Genomic DNA, 23,163 nt, shown 5'->3' with positions numbered 1-23,163 from the left:
TATTACAGACATACGACAAGTCGTTTAATTTTAAAAATTCGTCAAAGTTTGCAAAAATTAGTATCGTTTTTTTGGCGTTTGTCAAAATTAAAACTCTCATCGGCGTTTGCTCAAAAACGCCTGAACCGATTTCAAAATTTTAAAAGCCAATCAATGTATTTTGATGTGTATTATCTTTTCTCAGTTTTGTGCGACGATCTGCTAAGGCATTTCTTTATAAACAGCAGAAAAGTGAAAAAAAATCGTCCACCTTTTAGCTCTTAATTCTGAATCGATTTTAAAAATTCAAAAACTGTTCGATTGATATTGATTGGGCATGATACTGATTAATTTTTGGTAAAAATCTCCCGGTCCGTTTTCATGAAATTAACTGCTGAAAAATTTTTTTTTGCCGATTTTTATGAACTTCTTTTTGACAATAGATATATGGTCTTATAAAACATACTAAAATTTTACGGCCCTACGACAAATAGTTTAATGTAAAAAAACATCAAGTTTGAAAAAAAATTATAGTCAACATTTGTGTCAAAAGTTGCTTTTGTGATGTGATGAGTCAAACATTATCAATTCATTAAAATTTCAAAATAATAAGCTACAAATTTAGGACATACAAGCACGTGTCTCTGCAATATAATAAATATACGTCGCTCTACTCTATTCATATATACGTAAACGCGTTCATATGAATTGAAATACAACTATAGGCAACGATAATGTACTTTCCAAGATTTATCATATGTTGTTAATTACTTTATTATAGAATATAAATAATAGTTTATAGTATATTAATAATTTTAAAAATAATTCTTACAAATAATTCTTACAAAGACAATATTGTAAATTCGTTGAAGATAAAATGAATATTGATACAAGAAGGATGTTCATTGTTAATGCGATTTCTTATTAGTTTTGATGATAAAATATCAATTTTAATTATAGAAATGCAATCTGAATGAAGAATGACGTAACAAATCGAGTCAGCAGTTGATGGAACTGAAATATGAAGCATTGTTACAAAATAATCTAGTATTTAAAATCGTATTTAAACCTACGTGTGCTTGTAAATTACAGCACACATAGTACAGTATAATATCATAACGCAAGAAATCTAAAGTACTTCTCTCAGACGCACCCTGATATATGTCAAACGAAATAATTCATAGGGATTTGAAAATGCCATATGTTAAAGAAGTCATTAAGATCGGCTTAATAAAACATCATAATAGACCCAAAGAACACCCAAACCGACTCGTCTTACCTATTTTAAATAGAAACAATGTCAGAAGAGTTACAGATGGGTGTGGTACATCGACCTAATATAGGATAGAATAGATTCTATCAGTGCGTTTGCAAACCATGTAAACACAATTCTCTTATTTGAAAACTAGTTCTGCTGAATCTTATAATATAATCCTACTGTTACTCTTTTCATGTTAATACCTCAAGTTTCAGACGAACTGTATTATTTGCGGCTATTCGAATGTGTGGTATTTTAGCATAGCATATTGTATACAAACATACATACATACATACATACATTCAAATATATATATATATATATATATATATATATATATATATATATATATATATATATCTTGAGGATTTTTTGTTCGACGTTGAAACATATTGAATTGAATAGAACAGCCAATGCGCCGAATGTAGAAAAGTATATTTTAATTTTTTTTTTATACGTTTCGAGACTAGATGTGTCTCATTATTCAGCTAAAAGAAATTTACAATATAAGAAAAAGTTTTAGAATTAAAAATATAACATTAGAAAAATTAAATGAAAGAAAGGAAAACATGTATATATACATGTATCAATACATATATAAGGTAGACTGATATTTTAAAAACAAGTAAAAGTAATTTTTTTTTACCAAAATAATTGAAAGTAGGGAGAAAAATATGTGTAATGACCCATCATCTTAATTCATACGACGTTATAATCGAGAGATAAACGGCAATATGATTGGAAATCCACAACAAAAGTATTTTGCATCGTTGTTAGTTTTTTTCGTTGTGAGTACTGTTGTTTAGTTCACGAGACCTCAATATAAATTTTAGGAATGCGTTATTTAATTGCCCTCTGGAATATATTGTTGATTCTAAGTTAGATACAATAGTTTTTTATATAACATCTATGGAAGCTCACATGTGGGTGGAGTAAAAAGAACCAACTAAACCTTTACACTGGCAAAGGTGTAAACGACAAATAATAGTAAATGAAAAAATAAATTAAGTTGAAGAAAGCAATATTATAAGAGAAAAATTTAATTAATAGTTAATTCAGCTATGCTGATGAATATTTCTGCCAAAATACCAAATCAAGGAACTATACAGTGTTATACGACTCTGTGAAAATGCATCAAAAAAAATTTTTTTGTATTAGTTGCATAATGTAGCTTTTATTTCGTAAAATCCCTTTAAAATTGAAAATTAGCATTTGGATCTGTTTGCATCCTGGACCAAAAGACAATTTTTTGAAAAATAACAAAAAAAACGTAGTTATACAATGATGAATTAACTAGATATTTTATTAAACATGGTTAAATAGTTGTTTGTTTGATGTGTTATTAGTTTTGATGTGGTTGGTTTTGTTTTCACAGTATAATTGTCAAAAGTCATATTGGACCTTTATTCCCCGCCCTACCCTACATATAACATAAATAACGCTTTTAATATCATTAAAATTGGTATATAATAATATTAAAACCTAGGTTTAAGTGCGAGTTTGCTGAACTTTTCGACATTTGTGAATAATCGACTTAATAAAAAATCAATATATTCATTTATGAGTGAATTATAAGTGTATTGGGTTGCTGTAGAGTATTTTAATAAAAAAACTATTGCTCATTTTTCAATTTTGTACAATTTTTATAAATGTGTTATTTATTTTCGAAAAATGGTTAATATATTCAAGTTCAAGCAATTAATTTACTATGATTATGCATATAAAGTTTTTGGTTTTTAACAAATTACGGATTTTGTTACAATTATTTATTTACTTATCGTTAGTACAGATAACTCTGCATAACGCGGTATTTCTATAACACGTATTCGCTCTAACACGGTTTAAGAATTGAGACCATCCCCCTCATAACACGGTACTTTTAATGCCCAGGTTTGTTATAACACGGTTTGAGAATTGAGCAAAGCCAAAATAAGAAATATAGTAAAACCTATAAAAATCGAACTCTATCTAATCTAAAATTAGTAAAATCGCCGTACAATAGCTTAATTAATGTTAGAAAATCAGTACTTAATATTTATTATTCGACCACGTATGCTCAATCGAAAAAAAAATTAGAATTATCCGAACAATATATATATATATATATATATATATATATATATATATATATATATATATATATAAATATATATCATATTTCTAAAACAATAATTCTTTAAATAAAATGAGCTTAAAAGTTTAATATAGATAACTTTGCGTGTGTTAAATATATAAATATCATTTTGCTAAAAGGAAGTAATCGAAAATGTAATTTTTTTGCAAACGGATCTAGAGGTAGTACAGAAAACTGCTCAGAGTATGAGGATATCTTGTAAAAAAGAATCGCGTTGTATAGCACTTACTTGTTAGTTATGACAAAAAAAAATCATATAATTTATGTAATGTATATTACTTCTTAAAAAAAGTTATTATAAAATCTTTATATATAGCATGTTTTTTGAATTCTCAGAACGTAACCCCTATTTTTGTACTAGTTCTTTCCCCCATATAACACGAACTCCCATAACACGCTAGTTTCTTTTTTTTTTGAACGTAACTACCGTCTTATATGGGAGTTACTTGTATTTTCTTAGAAACCAAATAGCACTGTATTTAATTATAATTAATCGCGGTTAAATATGCACGTTCTGATACCTAAAATCAAAGATTTAAAGTGTAACAATGACAATAACGAATATTCTATAACTTGAGTGTATCATTCGAATACATTAAAAATTCATGTAGATATTTACAATCTAACATTAGGCGACAATTGTTATTCAAAAAAGTTTTATCTTATAAAATTATATAGAATTAATAAATACATCGTATTTAGAGTGATAATCTGTTATATGTGTATTATACATAGATGATTGTTATATAGATGCAAGTGTTGTGACATTTCAATAAGATTAAAACGTATTGATATTTGGCATTTATGGCTCTATATATAATCAGATTATCTTTTACTAAATATTTTTATTGACTAAAGATAATTTCTGTTTATTAATTTCATGTTTCAAACTATCCTTTTTTATCGAAGATTGAGTTAAATAATATCTTGAAATACTTATTTTTCAATCCAGTTTAATCAAATTGAAAAACCATAAACTCAAAGTAACAGAGAAAATACTGAGAAATGTATTTATTGCCATTGCGATAAGAGTGAATAAGAAAGTTTAAGAACCAGTTTTATAAATTATAACATTATAAATATTACTTATAATAATAATTTATTGATTGCTGTTAAAATGATATCGAAAAGCTAATTCAATTTTCATTTAACAAATTATTATTGCACCTGTTGGAAGCGATTTGAATGTTTCTATTGGGATTTTTTCGATAGGTTTATATCCTATACTATTATTTCATCTCGGTAAATAGTAATTCAAATTATTTTCCAACAACTAAATTGTTATTTTCATATAACTTTATGGAAATAATTTAACAAAATTTACGTACAATGACACATATGAGTAAAAAATTTATCTGAATCTATCTAGTGTCTATTTATCTATAATGACACATATTAGTAAAAACAAATATCTGTAAACAAAAAAAAATCAACTATAAAATCCAATATCAAAATTTAAAATAAGCAACATTTGCGATAAGTTTATAATAAAAAATTATATCAGAAATATGACTCTATTTAAAAAATTACATCTTGAAGTCATGCTTAAATTTTTAATTTTTGTAGCAGTAATTAACTATTAAATTTAATAAAATTGAAAATGATGTATTATATTTTATGATGTTTATATTTACTATTGATAAAAATTTATTCCAATAATTTTATACCATTACTAAACAATGCAAATGGAGTTATAATCATCTACCTAATCTAAAAAATATGCTAATCGGTAAATAAATACTACAAGTAAGGTAAGGACTACTTGTTTCTCACAATTATTAGTTGTCACATTAATTATAGTTATTATCAAATAAAGTTGTGATATATGTGGTCATTGTCATAAGAATGAGTAAGTAATCAGTTGTCCAAAAAGATATTTCAATGTGATTGCGTCGATTGCAAAATCGCAACAAATGCTACTTAAGACTGAATTTTGCAATTGCAAATTTATAATTGATTTTTGACTTATAATTTGCTTTAGATGAAGAAAAATTCGATTTTACAAAAGAATAGTGCAGACAGATTTATGCATCCCCAGTGTAAATGAAACTGTTATGCAGGTACCCTTGTTTATTCAAAAAAAATCTAACATCTATTAAAACACTAAAAAATACTTACTCTTTGTAACAACAGATCAATTGATAATTTCTGCAATTTTTTGTACGTTTATGCATTAAAATTATACTAATAATTAATTAGACTATTTCTCTAATTTAATTTTTTCCAAAGCATTCTACTGTTGAGTATCATTTGACTTTGAAGAATATTTTTTTATTGGTATTAAGTTGATAGTTTAGAATTAATTAATGCTACGACTTGGTTTTTATTATATCTTTTGCAATGTAACTAATAGAATATTATTAAAAAATTTTATGTTTAAAATTTATAAATTGTCAATTTAATTGATATATTAATTAAATCGAGTGCAGTTCTGATCCAGGTGTGCGATTATATAATATACAACTAAATCATGACGCACTCTGAATTTAGTTTTACATTTATTTATACATTTTATATGGCTTTATATAAATTGAAAAACAATAATCAATAACGATTTGTATAATTTTTGAATTCATGTATTTTAATTTGTCATTAATTGGTTTCTTTATTAGTCTTTTTCATATTAATAAACAACTAATTGATTCTAAAAATAAACTTATGATTGCGCTATAGAAAACGGAAACTACCGAGAAAATAGATTTAAAATCACAACGAAATAATAAAATAAACTTCAATTATGAAAAGAGTAATTATAGTATTTATTCAGAGTAGATGTTCTATCAAAATTATTATAAAAACCAAGTCGTCATAATATATAAGTACATCTGAAGTTCATACTTTAATATTTTGGAATAAGAAATATGGGCAATTAAACCGTTCAAAATAGCTTTGGAAAAACTTAGCTAAAAAAAATAGATTAATTTTCTCGGTTATAATTGTTGAAAATATTGCAGAATTAAATATTTTTCACAATTGCATTTAGCAAATTTGTATTATTGCAACCCTAGAATCTTACAGATTTATATATTTTTTTTTATATTATAATTAATGTATATGAAATGATTAAAAATAAGATATGATCAATAACATATTGATCAGTACTGATCAGTGTGTTAATGTGTTTATTATTGAATCATTTGCAAATTAGAAAAAAATACGTATTTTATGGCGCTACTTTATTTTTAGCAGTAAATACAGACCTTATCATTGAATTTTTTCTGTTTACTGAGTATATATATATATATATATATATATATATATATATATATATATTAGGGTGGACCTTAAAATGGTCATTTTCGAATTTCCTTGCTCCCAGAGGCTTAAATGGTTCCAAATAGATGAAAAACAATTCTCTGAAAGTTTTAGCTCTTAATATTAACGTTTAGATAGAGCGCAATTCAATCAAAGTTTGTATGAAAAGAGCATGGAAAAAATTTTGAAAATTTAAAAAAAATGTTTTAGGTATAAGTTAGCGACAAATGAATGAGTTTTATTTATTCATTTGTTCACTAAATTATTTATCTAATTATCTAAAAAAACATTTTTAAAATTTTTGAAAATTTTTCCATGCTATTTCCATACAAAACTTTGATTGAATTGCGCTCTATCTAAACGTTAATATTAAGAGCTAAAACTTTCAGAGAATAGTTTTTTATCTATTTGGAACCATTTGAGCCCCTGGGAGCAAGGAAATTCGAAAATGACCATTTTAAGGACCACCCTAATATATATATATATATATATATATATAATTCAGTCTGTGTTTAATTTAATTCATATTAGTTACCAATACATAAATTTTAGGAAAAAAATATTATTTACCAATTGAATCTGTTCTACATTCTATTTAATATAAATTAGCAAAAAAAATTGACAAAAACATATTAATTGAAGTTATAAATTATGAAAAGTTATTTACTGAACTACGTACGTGGTAGAGTATTTGATGAGGCAAAATTGATCTGCTGATTTGATTAGTTCTATATATTTGTTATTTCCAATTATGCACATACCGTGTACAAAACATTATACATACGGAGTAAATGAAATAAACTGGATATTAATTACTGGAATCACCTATTCGTCATTATTATATTTACAAACTTTTAATGCATAACGATACAATTGGGCAAATATGTTTCAATAGATAATGAAAAAACGATATATGTAATAATGATGTGTTATTTATCAGATCATTCAAAAAGACATTAGAACAACTTGAATATTCTAACTCGATGATAGCAAATAAAATTTAACTTTTCACACAATATAATCTTGAACTTTTCAAAACTAATTACCGTACATAATTACAGCATAATGAAAATTAAGAAGCTTTCTCTTACTACGGAGCCCTAATTTAAAAAATCGTTGTGAACAATTTGACCGAATTTATTTAAAAGATCTTCCATCCCGCTAAAACTTCTTAATGATATCATGGTAGTTTTTTCCGTACTTTCACTTTTTAATATTTATCGGCATAACATTTAACCTTGGCACATAAATTAACGTAAATATACGGTATATAAAAATGTAACTGAACTGCAGTTATCATTCCAGAAAATTATCAACAACTGCATATTGTCTCTCGCCATTAAGTATGCGAATCATTGCACTTGCGAATGGAATAAAGAGCTTTGCAATAAATTATTTTTAATGTTTTTGAGGATGCTGAAAGCGATTTCGCGCTAATTAAAAAATGGAAATGATATAAAGTTGTTTTTTAATTGAAATTATTAACACAGTCGTATCTGTTTTGTGTGTCATTTATTGCGCGATGTCATATTTGGGTGTTTGTTGTTACATAAATATAAAAATAACCTATTTCGATTATTAATTAAAGAAATATTTGAAAAAAACTAAATGTACGCTATGTGAACGTTATATAATAATCCTCTAATAACGCGGTGAGTGCGTACCGTGTAATATTATAACCGTGCTACCAAGCTAATTCATTGCTACGCGTTATATGGAGACTAGAAAATTCAAGAAAGACATGATAAATTATAAATTGTTTCATAAAAAATGGAAGAGTTTATATAAAGATATGATAATATTATTATATATTATATATTAATTGATATTATATATTAACTGATTGAACTAAAATACTATTTTCCAATACTAAAATTTTCAAGTAGATTTTTTTTAAATGGCTAGCGTTCTATAAGAGTTCCAAAACTTCAAAAACCGATGCCGTACACAGCAATAATATAACCTGGATAAGGATTATATTATAAAAAAAAGTAATTGATAATAAACATGATATCGGAGCCTTTTACACTAATATTTTGCTACTAATAATAAGAACATTTCTATGTGGCACGAAAAAAACTAATAAAATATTAAACGAAACCCTTGTTATAGAACAATAGTGTAATCGGGGGACAGTCCCACTTTTTATTTCTCGTAGTATGAGAACCGCATTTGCAGAGCACCGTTATTGAAGAACTGATTAATGAAATCGACAAAAAAAAGGGCTAATACATGCGACAACGACCCGGTGCGTTGGTGCCCGGGCTAATATTACGTAAGATGTTAAACAATTCAATTTTAACTAGCTGTAAGTGGAATTCTGTCTTGAGGCAATTAGGGCATCGTGCCTTAAGGCAAATTGCTGGAACTTCCCGTACCAAAAATTATTATTTTTTTTATAAACGATTAACATTTTTGAAAAAATTTACTTCGAAAAAATAAGATTTTTGAGAAACTATAAATTGGACAAAAAATTACTTTTTTTGAAAAAAAAAAATTTTTTTTTTAAATTTTTTTTAAAAAAATTTAAATTTTTTTTTTTTTTTAAAAAAAAATGTTTTTTTTATTTTGACATATTTTGGAAGATCTGAACTTGTTTTTCAAAGCAATCGTACTGCTTTAACTGCACAGAGACAAAATATAAAGCGCGGCGTCGCTGTCTAACGGGTAAACATTGATACGGAACCCATAGGAAAATAAACAAAATTTATACTTATTGTTAAAATCTCTATAAAATATCTGAAAATTTGATGTGCATATGTCTAATGATCATTTTTGATCGCCAAATGGCATCTTTTTTTACTTTTTTTGTTAGATCTCCGAAACCACTAGACCTGCCTTTATGAAAATTTTATCAATTCTTTATCTTGTCGATACAAGCAAAATGTTTTTTGAATTATTAAAATCGGACGCTCCGTTCTCTTAAAAACTGAGTTACCGTTCTCGGCTCTTTTTGCCCCGTATCTCCGGAACGACTAGACCTGCCTTCGCCAAAAACTAATCAGCACGTCTCCTTATCAATACGAATCGAATGTTTTTTGAATTATTCAAATCGGTTAATCCGTGTTCCCGAAATCGTCGACGAAAATTTGTATCCGCACATACATACACACACACACACACACACACACACACACACACATACATCCATTTTTTCTAAGGTATGCCAAAATGTTCAGAAACCTCTGAAACGTAAAGATATATAAAAATTTTCATTTTCGATTTTTTTGCGATTACTATAACTTACCCTACGGGAAGTTAATAAACGGAATTCAATTTGGAATCGAGTATACAAATAAATATTTTGCAAAATTATTTATTTCTAATAAAAAAAAGGTTTATTTTATTAAATTAAAATTGAAAGTATGTGACATTTTTACAATTATAATTACGATTTTACGATGTTTTGTCAAGAACGGCTGCACTGATTTTAAATATTTGAATGCCATTTGATGGAATTCGATAAGTAGGTACTGGTATAAATTAGTTTTGCACATTCGCTCAGCATTTTTATCATAGTTAGCAGTTAGGTGCTAAATGTTTCATCAACATATTCGCCAAAATTACTGACTAGATTTTGAAAAACTAAAATTTAATTTTAGGACATACGTCGTGAATCATAATCGTGTACGTGCAGTTGAAGAGCTAAGTTTTTACGAAGGTACATTATTATAAAGTACTATTATTTACCCATATCTAGAAGTTCATGCAACTTGCCTAAAGACAAAATACCAACTTTTAGTTTCTTTTTATATAACACCAAGTCTTTTGTTTAATATTTTTATGTTGCAGAGTGCATTCTTTTTTAGAATTTCATAAAAGCAAACTGCAAAATTTTGCGAACAATATTGAATTTGCTTTTTTTGATTATAAATAAAAAAATTACAGCAAAATTTTGATATATTTCATAAAATGAGTATTTACTTAGAAAGAAAAACAAAGAAGCTTTGATTGGAGGGCGAACTATCTTAAAGTTAACATTGAGAGCTAAAACTTTCAAAGAATTTTTTTCATCAATTTGAAAGCATTTGAACCCCTGAGAACAAGGAATTTTGAGAACATCCATATTAAGGACCACCCTAATGTATACTATGATTTATTTTCAGGCTAAGTGATGGTTACAAACTATAATCCAAGAGTTACTTTATTTTAATTGCTAGAGTTAATTTATTATGATATTATTTGTGTGTTTTCATGCACTAACTAATGTGAGAATAGTTTTTTTTATTATATATCGCTTATTTATGAAAACATCCAATAATTGATATTCTGGATTCACGATATCACATAAGATTTATTAGATAATGCAGTTAGATTTTTTTTATCTATTAAACACAGCAAACTTTGTTTCAAAATACATGAAATTATCAGTCAAGATAAATGGACTTTTCTTTTGTATAGTAATTAATATGGATACATGCCATTTTATATTATTAAGATATCGGTACTTTATCATATGATACAGCTTTCTGCCATAGTTTTTGAGTTCCGTTGATCTATCAAACATAAACTAGTATTTTTGCCATAAGTTGTTATATGTCGATATTAAGTCGGCTTAGTAATTTGCTAATGTCTATACTAATTTTAATGATGGTGTAATAAGTGAACATTATTAATGGATTATAAAATATTACCAAGCATATAAGTTAGCTGTAATTTTATAACTCGCTTAATAGAACATTATGAGAGCAACTGATACTTGTTTGTAACTCGATTGAGCCTGTTATAACCATGATACAGTTTTCTTTGAACCCGGGGATTTTTGTTCTATTAAGGCAGTACAAATAGAAAAAATACTTATTTTTTTATAACTTATATACCATATGAAAAATAATAAAAACTTTATTTGTTTACGTCACTATGCTCTATCATTATTTACGAAAAATTTTTATATGCTTAAAGCTTTTTGTTAATAATTTCAATAAAAGATTCAACTAAATAATTATATAATATAAATAAAGGATTTAAAGTTTATTTGATATTATATAAGTTATTAGAATGAAATCTCACTACATAAGATAAAATTCAATTTTATCTATGTCTCATCGAAATAGTTGTATAATTTTGAATTTTGTGACGTTTTTTATTTTATTTAAATTTAGTTATATTTGAATTGTTAGTATCATATTCCATTAACCATATTTCATAGGTATCAATACAACTTTTATATTCATATTATATATTTAAAAAAATGTTTATGAAATTTTTAAATAAATGCAATAGCAGAATGTATTTTCATTAGTTATACCGAATATAGGAAAGCCAGGAGCTTGTTGTAAAAGTTTTTATTTGAATATATCATGAGATACACTGATTATATTTCTATGAAAGGAAGATAGATAAAGTTTTAACTATTGCTCTACCAAATCAAGTAAAAATAATTCTACAACTATTGTTCATTATTACACAATTAATTCTCACAAAAAGTGCAATGTTACATCTTACCCCGTGTTTGGGGCTAGTTGTACAGTCTACCGAAGCAAGTACTATTGACAAAAAACGACAATAAAGCCTCTGACAATTTATTCTTCACTCATTTTTAATAAAATTGACTTGTTTCTAACAAAAAGTAATTTTTTTCATACATCAACGCAAACTATAATTAATTAAATTAAAATATATAACGTCTCCTGTAAATTAATTTTTTTATCAATTTTTATGTAGTTTATCAAAAAACAAAAGATATAGTGTCTTCTGTAACACAATTCACATTTTTTATCACTTGAATCTGTATATAATTTTTTGTATGGTACGACTAGCCACAAGGTTTTGTTTCAACTAACTCCAGGTGTGATTTTTTACATTAATCAAGATAACTACTTAAACAGTTTAGCAATCACAAAAATTGTTGCACATTCTCAATGATTGATGCATTCGAAACAAAATAAGATATAATATAAAATTTAAAGTTAATTTATAATAATAATGCAAAGCAAAATTTTATGATAGTTAAATTTTATATTGCCTTTGGTTTTTAATGAAACTATAAGCCAACACTTAGAATACTTGAAAAAATATTTTTCCTTAATTTTCAGAAATTATGGTTAACAAACAAATTCTAGCCTGTTAAATAAGAATAAAATAAGAAAATCTTAACATTTTGGTGGCAGCGGTGTTACTTTGGTGAAGCTTTTCTGATTAGACATAGTTTGGTTTTTAATGAAACTATGAGTCAACACTTAAAATACTTAAAAAAAAATTTGCTTAATTTTTAGAAAATATGGTTAATGAACAAATTATAGTCTGTTAAATAAAAATGAAATATGAAAATCTTAACATTTTGGTGGCAGCGGTGCCAAAAAGATTTTGGCAAATCTTTTCTGATTAGACATAGTTTGGTTTTTAATGAAACTATAAGTGAACACTTAAAATACTTGAAAAAATATTTTTTCTTAATTATCTGAAATTAAGGTTAATAAACAGATGATAAATATATTCCTAATCTTTCATATTGCAAAAAGAAAAAATTCAAAACTTTATTGAAAAATTGCATTTAAGTACTAGAAAAAACTAGAAATGTCAATAGGTTTATTAAGTACATTTTTAAATAACGAAAACATATTTACATCTTAATTGTCAATCGATTCTTCAAGTCTTGTTCTTGGTTTTGTCCAAGGACCAAAAAATTGGTTTCGAAAATTTGTATTAATTTTAGATACTGTCAATGGTTTTTGCTTTCAAATGTATCTATTACGACACATTTAGCAAACATCAACTTGTGAATTTTTTTTTAATAAGTGTTCATATGAAATCTTTAGTAAATAAGTTGAACTAGCCGTTAATTTGGAAATATTCATATATTTAAAGTGGGTTTATTATCTGTAATACCAAAAACATTAATTTCTGATGACCATGAACTTCTTGAATTTGTTATAAATGTATTCCCGAATTCATATAATTCTCTCTATACCTTGTTTTCGCGGGCCACATTTCGTTCGCGTGCCGATCTCGGCCCATCCATGTAGCAAAGCCACTGAAACTTCCTTTTCTGGGAACTATTTTCTCGATGTCTGTACCTGTGTACGTGTTCTGGTTGCAGAATAAGGTATGAGAGAATGCATAGACGACAGGCGACTCCGAGAAGAACGAAATGGAGTTTCGTACGTTCTAACGCCGATCTTTCTCGCCAGAGTAAGGGCCAAAAAATCAATACCAACGTTCCATGTGGCGGTTTACACGAATGATAAGGTTTTTGAAGTCATAACAAAACTTATGATGATAAGATAATAATTATACTGGTCATAATGTAGACCTTTACCTAGTTATCACTTTGTCCCCAGACTAGATATGGTTAATTAGAGGTAGTTATCTGAACTATATTTTAAAGAAATTGATATCAGTGTTGCTTGATGTCAAATTTAGAGCATTTGATATGAACGGTATTCGCTCGTTATAAGGCACCTTTAGCAATTAGTATGCTACTATAAATATATTGAACTATTCGAAATTTGGTTTCTGTACCTGAATTGTCCAATCTAGCTGTGTTTCCATATATAACTTGTTGGTTATTAAATTTTGATGTATTGTAATTTCTAATATTTAATTTTAATTAAACCTAAAACAAAAGCACATTTAAAATTCTATTGTAGCCGCATACTGTTTCTATTGCTTAAATTCTTTGCATTTGGACAATATGCTTCATTTAAGTAATTTGTTAGAAGTGAATTATATTATTATACTATCATTATTGAAAAAGTTCATATTATTTTATGAAAATATTGTTATTAATACTGTATTAATATTAATACAGTGATTGACAAACTTATTGATATCATTATTTAAATGCGAGATTTGAAATACTATAAAGTATCAAATGATTTTATTTTTACAATATGAAATATGAGTGATATACACGTTTGATATTTGTTTATTATTCTTGCTTCTGCTAATTAGGCAAAATTGTATTTTCTAATTTTTTTGAGTTCAAAAAGTTTTCTCAAAGTCTCACCGCTGCCACCAAAATGTACGAGTTCGTCGCTATTTAGTTCTTTGCTAGTTAATTCTAATTTTTTTAGTCAATGTATTTTTTTTGTTTTGTATCAAATCTAAGTTATTGTTCCAAGAGCAAGTGGATAAAAAAGTTGAAAAAATACGTCCTGTACCGAATAATGAAAGGCGGCGTTAAATACGCAATATTTTAGGGTGAGGTGTCGCAAGTGTAAAAATGACCATGGGGTGCACCTAGTGTAGTATTTGGTACGAAATCGATAATTTGTGACACATAATCAATGATAAAAATTTTCAAACTAAGAAAACGTATACCAAGATTAAAATTCAGTACTTGTTTTAATTTCAAAATCTGATTTTAATATATTCATATTCAAAGTTAATACTTGTACAAGTACTTGTCGAATCTTATTCTACCAACAAATTTCTAACAACAAACAAAATCTTTTATTATTTTATTATGATTATTTTGACTTTATATAATAATTATGTTGGATAACCATTATACATTGAATTATATACATCATATAAGTAATATCCACATGAAATATTCTAATAATGCTATTATTTTCATAATGATACTTCAAAGCATGTGTCTCTGTAGAACCCTATTCGCCGCGCACACAATACACATAATGCGAGAAAATTGAGAATCTGATACGATTCGATACAATTGTGCAATTTGTTCTTCCATCGGCATCTGTTTAATAATAAAATGACAATCGAATTGGGATGTTCCTTTCGGAATTCAATTGGCTATTTCCTCTCATCCTCAAATTGTAACATGTTATAGACTTTGGGAAATATCTATAAATAATAAAAATAATAATAATAATAAATGGTAGTAGTCCATGGTGTGAGAGCACGACAAATCAATGTTTCCCTTTCTTTTACCTTTTTTCTTTATACACTTTTATAAATTTTCCCTTCTATACTTCTGCTTCCATGTTTCCTGGTTCTGTGCTCTGGCTTTCAGTTCCCTGTATTTTTTTGCGATAATCGTCAACCATCTGCATTCTTCTTCCCAATCTTTGCAGTTATTCTACTTTACCTTCAACGACGTTATGTAGAAAGTACTCTTTTTGAAGAATTGGTCCAATCCAATTTCCTTTTCATTTAATGATCGTGTAAATATTTAATAATTTTAATAATATAACATAACTAGAAGAGTTACAAAAAAGAAGTTTTGTGGCAAAAATTATAATTCCGCGATTAAAACAAAGCAAACTTTTAAGTTTAGTTATTTAAGTAACTATTGCAATTTGGTTTTCTATGACAATTTTCTTCCCTTACGTTTATTATAACAGAAAAAGCATCATATTTCATCATTTTCTTAACGTACGGTTGAGCAACCGGTCCTTAAACTCTAAACGCATTCTAACGACATTTCCTCTGAAGGAAAACACATAGATATACTGCATAGAGAATTTTTTTTACAATACATTTAACACGCATTCCTTTCCACATTGACAAATTCCTAGCAGAAATGCATTCCTAACAAAAGAAATTTATTTTTCATCTTTTATCTATCTGAAATAAGATTGTGAAAGAAATCAGTGAGTCCAATTGCACTCTCACTTACACTAAACAAGCTAGCCTCATAATGAGGAGCGTAGCTGATACCAAATCTTGCACCCATGTATTTTGGTGAGTAGTAAGCTACTCTAAATGGCAATGTGGTCATAACACCTTTGTTATATTTGCCTGCCATGCGGAAAGAGAGTTTTTCACTTTCACTTGAGAAGCTTTCTGTATAAAGACGTGGAGTTACATAGAATGGAAAGCTTGCAGCACTTCCCTCTAAGTTAACTTTTCTGTACCAGTCGCTATCTGGACCTCCATCAACAGTTGCAATTCTTGTTGCATCAAGTCTCATAAGAGCTTCAGGACCAAATTGGTAACCGAGTTTCACATCACCATACTCTGAATTTATAAACACATGTGCACTTCTGCCTCTTGCAGCATTAATACCTTGCGATGTACCCTTCCTTCTGTAACTGGAACATGGAATTGCACATCAGCACCATAAAGAAGACCAAGCTCTTCATTTTTATTTTCTGCTCTCAAGTGCAATATTGCATCTGCAATCATACCAGTGTCATTGCTATAATCACCAAGGTTTCCTATCCCTCTTGGAAAGATTGGATTTGCTCCCTTTATTGCATTATCAGTAGCACTATATAATCTACAGCTTTGCCAGCCATAATATGATAGCGCTTATACTCATCACCACTTGGACCGACTTTACCATAACCTTGAGCATCAACAACACCACCAAAAGTTATTCTCAAGCCATCTTTTTCTTGACTAGCACTCAGAATATCCACACCGTCAGATGAAACAACAGGGTTTGCCTTCTCTACACTTTTGTTAACTGTTTTTACGCTTCTCGTTTTATCACTAACTTCAGCTTTATTTACGAGCCTTAGCTTTAGCTTCTTCTTTCAAAGCTTTATTTTTTTCTTTGAGAGCTTGCGCTTCTTTTCTTTTTGCCTCTTTCTCACTTGCAAGCTTCGCTTTTTTCTCACTTGCTAATCTAGCCTCTTCTTTTTTCTTCTGCTCAGCTGCTAGCTTCATATCCTCTTTTCTTTTCAGATCATCAGCTTTCTTTTTAAGCTCGTCAGCTTTTTTTCTTGGATCAGCATTGCATATTCTGTCCATTTTCTCTTTCAGCTTTGGATTTGCTGTTTTCATTACTTCCATTTTTGCAGAAGTTTTTGTGTTCTCTTGCTTTTCTACTTCCCTAACACTTTCAGTAGAAAAATCAGCTGCAAAGCTGCTGAAAGAGTAAATGGTTAATAAAGAAGCTAGAGCAGTTCTAGTGTAGGTAGATTTTTTCATTGAAGTGCCCCCAAAAAAATTTCGAAATCATTATATAAAAAATGTTGAATGTTCAACTTACAGCAATCTTATAGCGAAAGTAGAAGTAAAATGCAATACCTTAAAAGCATCTTTTTTAATAAATCATTATGTTTGGCATACACGTTAACCAAAACTTAGTTGTCAATTAGATCATCTTATGGATAGTCTATTGACTTGCATTCTAGCAAAGTGCTACACTTAAGGCCCGATGGGTAATTAGCTCAGCTGGTAGAGCACTTGCTTGACGTGCAAGCGGTCGCTGGTTCGAACCCAGTGTTACCCACTATTTAACATAATCTCTTAATATTAACCTATGTTTTCTCAAAAGGATAGAGCATTTTTGCGTATCCATTCAGCCGGGCGGTAAAATAAAGAGTAGACAAGGAATGCTAAAAAGGTAAACTAGAGTGGCTGTGAGGTAATATGGTTGATCTTTTAGAATTTTGCGAAAGTTTAAAGCAGACTATAGAAAAGTTAGAAACAAAAATAGAAGAGCTTAAAGCAGAAAATAAAGCGCTAAGGATCGAAAACGCTGAGTTAAAAGAAAGGCTTGGCTTAAATTCAAAAAATTCATCTATACCAAGCTCCAAAGAATTATATAAGATGAGGGAAAATAAGCCAAAAAGTGACAGGAAAGTAGGAGCACAGGTTGGACATAAAGGCAGTTACCGCCCTAAAATGGAGGCAGATGAGATGGTAAAAATAGAACTGCCCAATACGTGTGAGTGCGGAGGAGAAATTGCGGTATCAAAAGATCCGTATACTCATCAAAAGGTCGATTTGCCGGAAATCAAGCCGTATGTAGTTGAATATTAACTAGAGCATGGACGTTGCAAAAGATGTGGAAAAAGAAAAAGTAGCAAGCTACAAGAAGGAGTAACTGCGGACACATTTGGTCCAAGAGTTAAGTCAGTAATTACAGCATTAAGTGGATTTTACAAGAATTCGAAAAAAGAAGTGGCAAATATTATAAAGGACATTTTCAACCTGGATATCAGCGTCGGTAGTGTATCAAATAGCGAGGCTAGAGTGGCAGAAAAATGCCAAGAAGCATATGAGCAAATTGAGGAAGAGGTAAGCAAGAGCAAAATTTTACATATCGATGAAACTAGCCATTACAACAAAGGTAAACAGGGCTGGTGCTGGATGTTTGCGAGCAAAATAGGAAGTGTGATCAAATTGACAGAGTCAAGAGGGATGAAAGTCCTGGAAAATAGTAAATTTGGAAAGAATAACAACCTAGTAGTGACCGACAGATATGCAGCTTACAACTACTTTTCCAGCAAGAAAAGGCAGGTCTGTTGGGCACATTTAGCAAGAGATTTTGAAAGGTTGTCTCATAGTTGGAATAGCGAAGTGAAAGTTTTGGGGTATTATTTAAGGAATGTTGCTACTGAATTATTTGCATTGAAAAAAGCTCTGTTAAAGGATGAAATAGACACATTAAGGTTCATAAGAAGAGCAAGAAAATTACGCAAGCGAACGAGATATTACTTAAAGAATATATCAAATTTACCCGAGGCAATTGGAGCGTCTCGAGTAGCAAAAAATATCATGAAATCGGATCTGATGATGTGGAAATTTTTGGACGATCCAGAAAATATTCCACTGACAAACAACTATGCTGAGCGACAGATTCGGCATTACGTTGTTTACCGAAAAGTTTCATATTTTACACAATCGAAACGGGGAAATATGTTTCTTGAGAGGATAATTTCATTGTACTTGACTTGGAGGCAAAAGAAGTTAAATCCTTTTCAAAACCTACTGGCTATTGCTTCTTAAGCCATACACCTGAATGGATACTACCGACGCTGATATCCAGGTTGAAAATGTCCTTTATAATATTTGCCACTTCTTTTTTCGAATTCTTGTAAAATCCACTTAATGCTGCAATTACTGACTTAACTCTTGGACCAAATGTGTCCGCAGTTACTCCTTCTTGTAGCTTGCTACTTTTTCTTTTTCCACATCTTTTGCAACGTCCATGCTCTAGTTAATATTCAACTACATACGGCTTGATTTCCGGCAAATCGACCTTTTGATGAGTATACGGATCTTTTGATACCGCAATTTCTCCTCCGCACTCACACGTATTGGGCAGTTCTATTTTTACCATCTCATCTGCCTCCATTTTAGGGCGGTAACTGCCTTTATGTCCAACCTGTGCTCCTACTTTCCTGTCACTTTTTGGCTTATTTTCCCTCATCTTATATAATTCTTTGGAGCTTGGTATAGATGAATTTTTTGAATTTAAGCCAAGCCTTTCTTTTAACTCAGCGTTTTCGATCCTTAGCGCTTTATTTTCTGCTTTAAGCTCTTCTATTTTTGTTTCTAACTTTTCTATAGTCTGCTTTAAACTTTCGCAAAATTCTAAAAGATCAACCATATTACCTCACAGCCACTCTAGTTTACCTTTTTAGCATTCCTTGTCTACTCTTTATTTTACCGCCCGGCTGAATGGATACTAAGACAGCTTGCATTTAAAGATCAGGCTTTTGTCGAGTATTCCAGTATTCAGACTATCAATAAGCGATACCCGCTAGATCATCCTATAAGAAAGCACGACATCACTAAGAATATAGAAAACATTTTGCATAATTTCATAGCAAATGAAAACAGTGAATCTGCTATAAAAGAATTGCTTAGCTTGGAAGTTCCTTCAGACACTCCAGGCATTATCACTAAAACTATAGCAAAATTGGTCAAGTTTCACTAAACTTTTTTAACCAGTAGAGGAGGCAACTTGACCATCTCTTAATTGATAATTGTTTTCTATAGCCAAATCTCTGGTTAAGAACAGTGAACCGTAAATTAGTATAGTTTTTATATTTTGAGTAGATGCTTTTAATATGTGATTTAATATTGCATCGCTGATTGATTCGCACTCAATTGCTTCTATTCCTATGTTATTAGCTCCTTTTTTGATCAAATCTGTGCTTGTTGCTTTGGGTTCTGATTTTACGCAAACTGCACATAACAACTTTGTATATGGCTTTAAATATGTCAAAAACTCCTCTACATTTCTATTGCGTGTAACGCCGAAAATCACATAGATACCTTCAGCAAAGTTATCCTTTATCCATTCAGACAATACTCTTGCGCCATCGCTGTTGTGTGCACCATCTAAAAATAATTGCCAATCTTTTGGCAGCAAAGAAACTAATCTCCCTTCTTTTATGTGCTCTAACCGTGCTGGCCAATAGGCATTTTGCAAACCCGAAGCAATATCTTCCTCTCCAATATTAAATCCATGTTTGCCACTCAAAATACTACATGCTGCAATGGCATTTCCTGCATTTATTACTTGATGACCACCCCTTAATGCTGGCAAAGGAAACTCTATTGATTGAATAGCTGATTGAAAAAACATTTTACCATTTTGTTGCGTGCAATTCCACTCATAACCACCTCTATATAAAGGAGATTTTGCCCCTATTGCGTGATGCTCCAGCGTATTCATCACAGACTTGTTTTGTGGTGCTATTACGCAAGAAACATTAGGCTTCATTATTCCAGCTTTTTCTGTTGCTATAATTTCCATAGTAGGACCAAGATATTCGGTGTGATCAAGCCCTATAGACGTAATTATTGTTAAAATTGGATTATCTATCACATTTGTTGCGTCAAGCCTTCCACCCATACCCACCTCAATTAAGGCAATGTCTGCCTCATGGCGGGAAAAAGCTAAAAAGGCCGCAACTGTTGCAGCTTCAAATAAAGTGATATGCTGCTCTGCAACAACCGCACGACATTCTTCTAGTAAATTATATAACTCATTATCATCAATGTAATTACCTGCAATAACTATCCTTTCATTAAAATGAATTAAATGTGGAGAGGTGTATGTATGAACACTATATCCTGCTGCTTGCATTATATATCTTATAAACGATAGCGTTGACCCCTTTCCATTGGTACCAGCTATGTAAATTGCCTGTGATATTTTCTTCTCAGGATTATCGAGCCCATTTAAAAAGCTTTTCATGCGACTCAGAGAAAAGTCACCAGGCCTTTTACCAAGTGGTTTAGGCCAATGCGGCATATATATCATAGACTATTGCTACATTTCAGCTCTTCTATTACATTTGTAATACTATGCATATCAATCTTTTCGTTAAATTGAGAGCGTTGATTAATAGCAATGCTTATACCACTCATCACAACATCACTTATCGAGAAGGAGTTACCATCTTTAGTAATTTTAAAGTCAACATTTGTAAACTCTTCATTGCCATAAGAAAATCTCGTATTGACTAAGCAAGTGTTATCGTCAACTACTCTTGTACTCATCACAGTCATTTCACTATCATTCATATACTTATATATAATTTTAGTACATAAGCGCGTTAGATATATTTCATATTCTCTTAAAAAGATTGCTTTTTCTCTCTTTGGAGCCATAGTCCAATGCTTTCCCATAACAAACCTGGATATTCCTTTAAGATCAACATGATCATGAATCATTTCCTGGAGCTTTGAATATATGTACTTCCGATCCTTATTTCCCTTTGCAAATATGTTATCTACTTGCTGCTTCATAGTTTGTATGAAAATTTTATGATCTGCGCAATGAGTGTATGTATTTGATGAAACCGTAATGCAGAAAAAGAGCACTAAAACTTTGATAATATTCATAAAACTGTAATATTTAAAAAATATTAGCCCTTATAAAGCTTAAAGGAAGCAGGGTTTGCAAGCAAACAAAATTTTGCTTGATTTGGCAGATCTGCCACGGATTAGTAAAGAATAAGTGTTTACTGCTTATTCCTCCAACACCAGCTATTGATAAAATCGCAACCATAATCAATGAGCATCCCACTTTACGGTGCTTAAATCTATACCATCTTGCACCATTTCCCAAAGCGGACTCATTTCTCTCAGTCGACCAACATTTTTAGCCACAAGGCTCGACGCGTATTCCACTTCTTCTTTAGTGGTAAATCGACCAAGTCCAAATCTAATTGAAGAGTGCTCAAGATCATGGCCATTATTCAGTGATCTTATAACATAAGAAGGCTCAAGTGATGCAGACGTGCATGCAGAACCAGAACTTACTGCTAAATCCTTTATTGCCATAATAAGTGACTCACCTTCAATGTAAGGAAAACTTAAGTTCAAATTGCCAGGTATTCTATTCTCATAATCACCATTTAATACAACATCAGGAATGCCTCTTTTTACTCTTTGGTATAAAATATCTCTCAATCCTTCCAGTCTAATTTCTTCCTCTTGCATTTCTTCTTTAGCGATACGTGCAGCTTCCCCAAAACCAACTGCAAGGGGAGTTTGGAACTGTGCCAGAGCGCATACCCCTTTCCTGGCCACCACCACTAATAAGTGGCGTCAATCTTACACGTGGATTCTTTCTACGAACATATAATGCACCTATTCCCATAGGACCATAATCTTATGGCTAGAAATGCTCATTAAATCAATGTTTAACTCATTTACATCAATTGGAATTTTCCCAAAGGCTTGAGCAGCATCAGTGTGAAAAATATGTTATGTTTTTCTGCATATCTCACCTATCTCCTTCAAAGGCTGGATTACCCCATTTCATTATTTACCATCATTACTGAGACTAGAATTGTTTTTTCAGTTATTGCTTCCTCGAGTTTTGACAAATCTAATTCCGTTTTTGCTTAACAGGCAGATATGTAGCTTTAAAAACCTTCATTTTCCAGATGTCGGCAGGAATCAAGAACACATTTATGTTCAGTGCAAA

General features: G+C 29.8%; 2 protein-coding genes, 1 non-coding gene and 1 pseudogene across 6 annotated transcripts in view; 1 reads left to right on the top strand and 3 right to left on the bottom strand.

Annotated features, from left to right (window-relative positions):
* Nucleotides 1–23,163, bottom strand: part of LOC113376615 (MDS1 and EVI1 complex locus protein EVI1-A-like) — a 236,656-nt gene that overhangs the window by 61,467 nt on the left and 152,026 nt on the right. The window lies entirely within an intron of this gene.
* Nucleotides 17,646–17,718, top strand: Trnav-gac. The gene has a single exon. It is a non-coding gene; the product is annotated as a tRNA-Val (tRNA).
* Nucleotides 20,161–21,480, bottom strand: LOC113375285 (dihydrofolate synthase/folylpolyglutamate synthase-like). The gene has a single exon (XM_026615225.1). It carries the CDS (start codon nt 21,478–21,480, stop codon nt 20,161–20,163), a length of 1,320 nt encoding a protein of 439 aa, XP_026471010.1.
* On the bottom strand, nt 22,242–23,158 carry LOC113375284 (annotated as a pseudogene).

This window comes from Ctenocephalides felis, unplaced genomic scaffold, assembly GCF_003426905.1.
Source record: "Ctenocephalides felis isolate EL2017-DRISC unplaced genomic scaffold, ASM342690v1 CF-g0.4_SCAFFOLD_01886, whole genome shotgun sequence".
In the NCBI taxonomy this organism is placed as follows: Eukaryota; Metazoa; Arthropoda; class Insecta; order Siphonaptera; family Pulicidae; genus Ctenocephalides; species Ctenocephalides felis.
Note: the sequence above shows the minus strand (reverse complement) of the source record. Positions and strands in the feature narration are given on the sequence as shown.

Bases quoted from the DNA above. Each gene is read 5' to 3' on its own strand.
- LOC113375285 (XM_026615225.1), bottom strand. From the start codon at position 21,480: ATGCCGCATTGGCCTAAACCACTTGGTAAAAGGCCTGGTGACTTTTCT.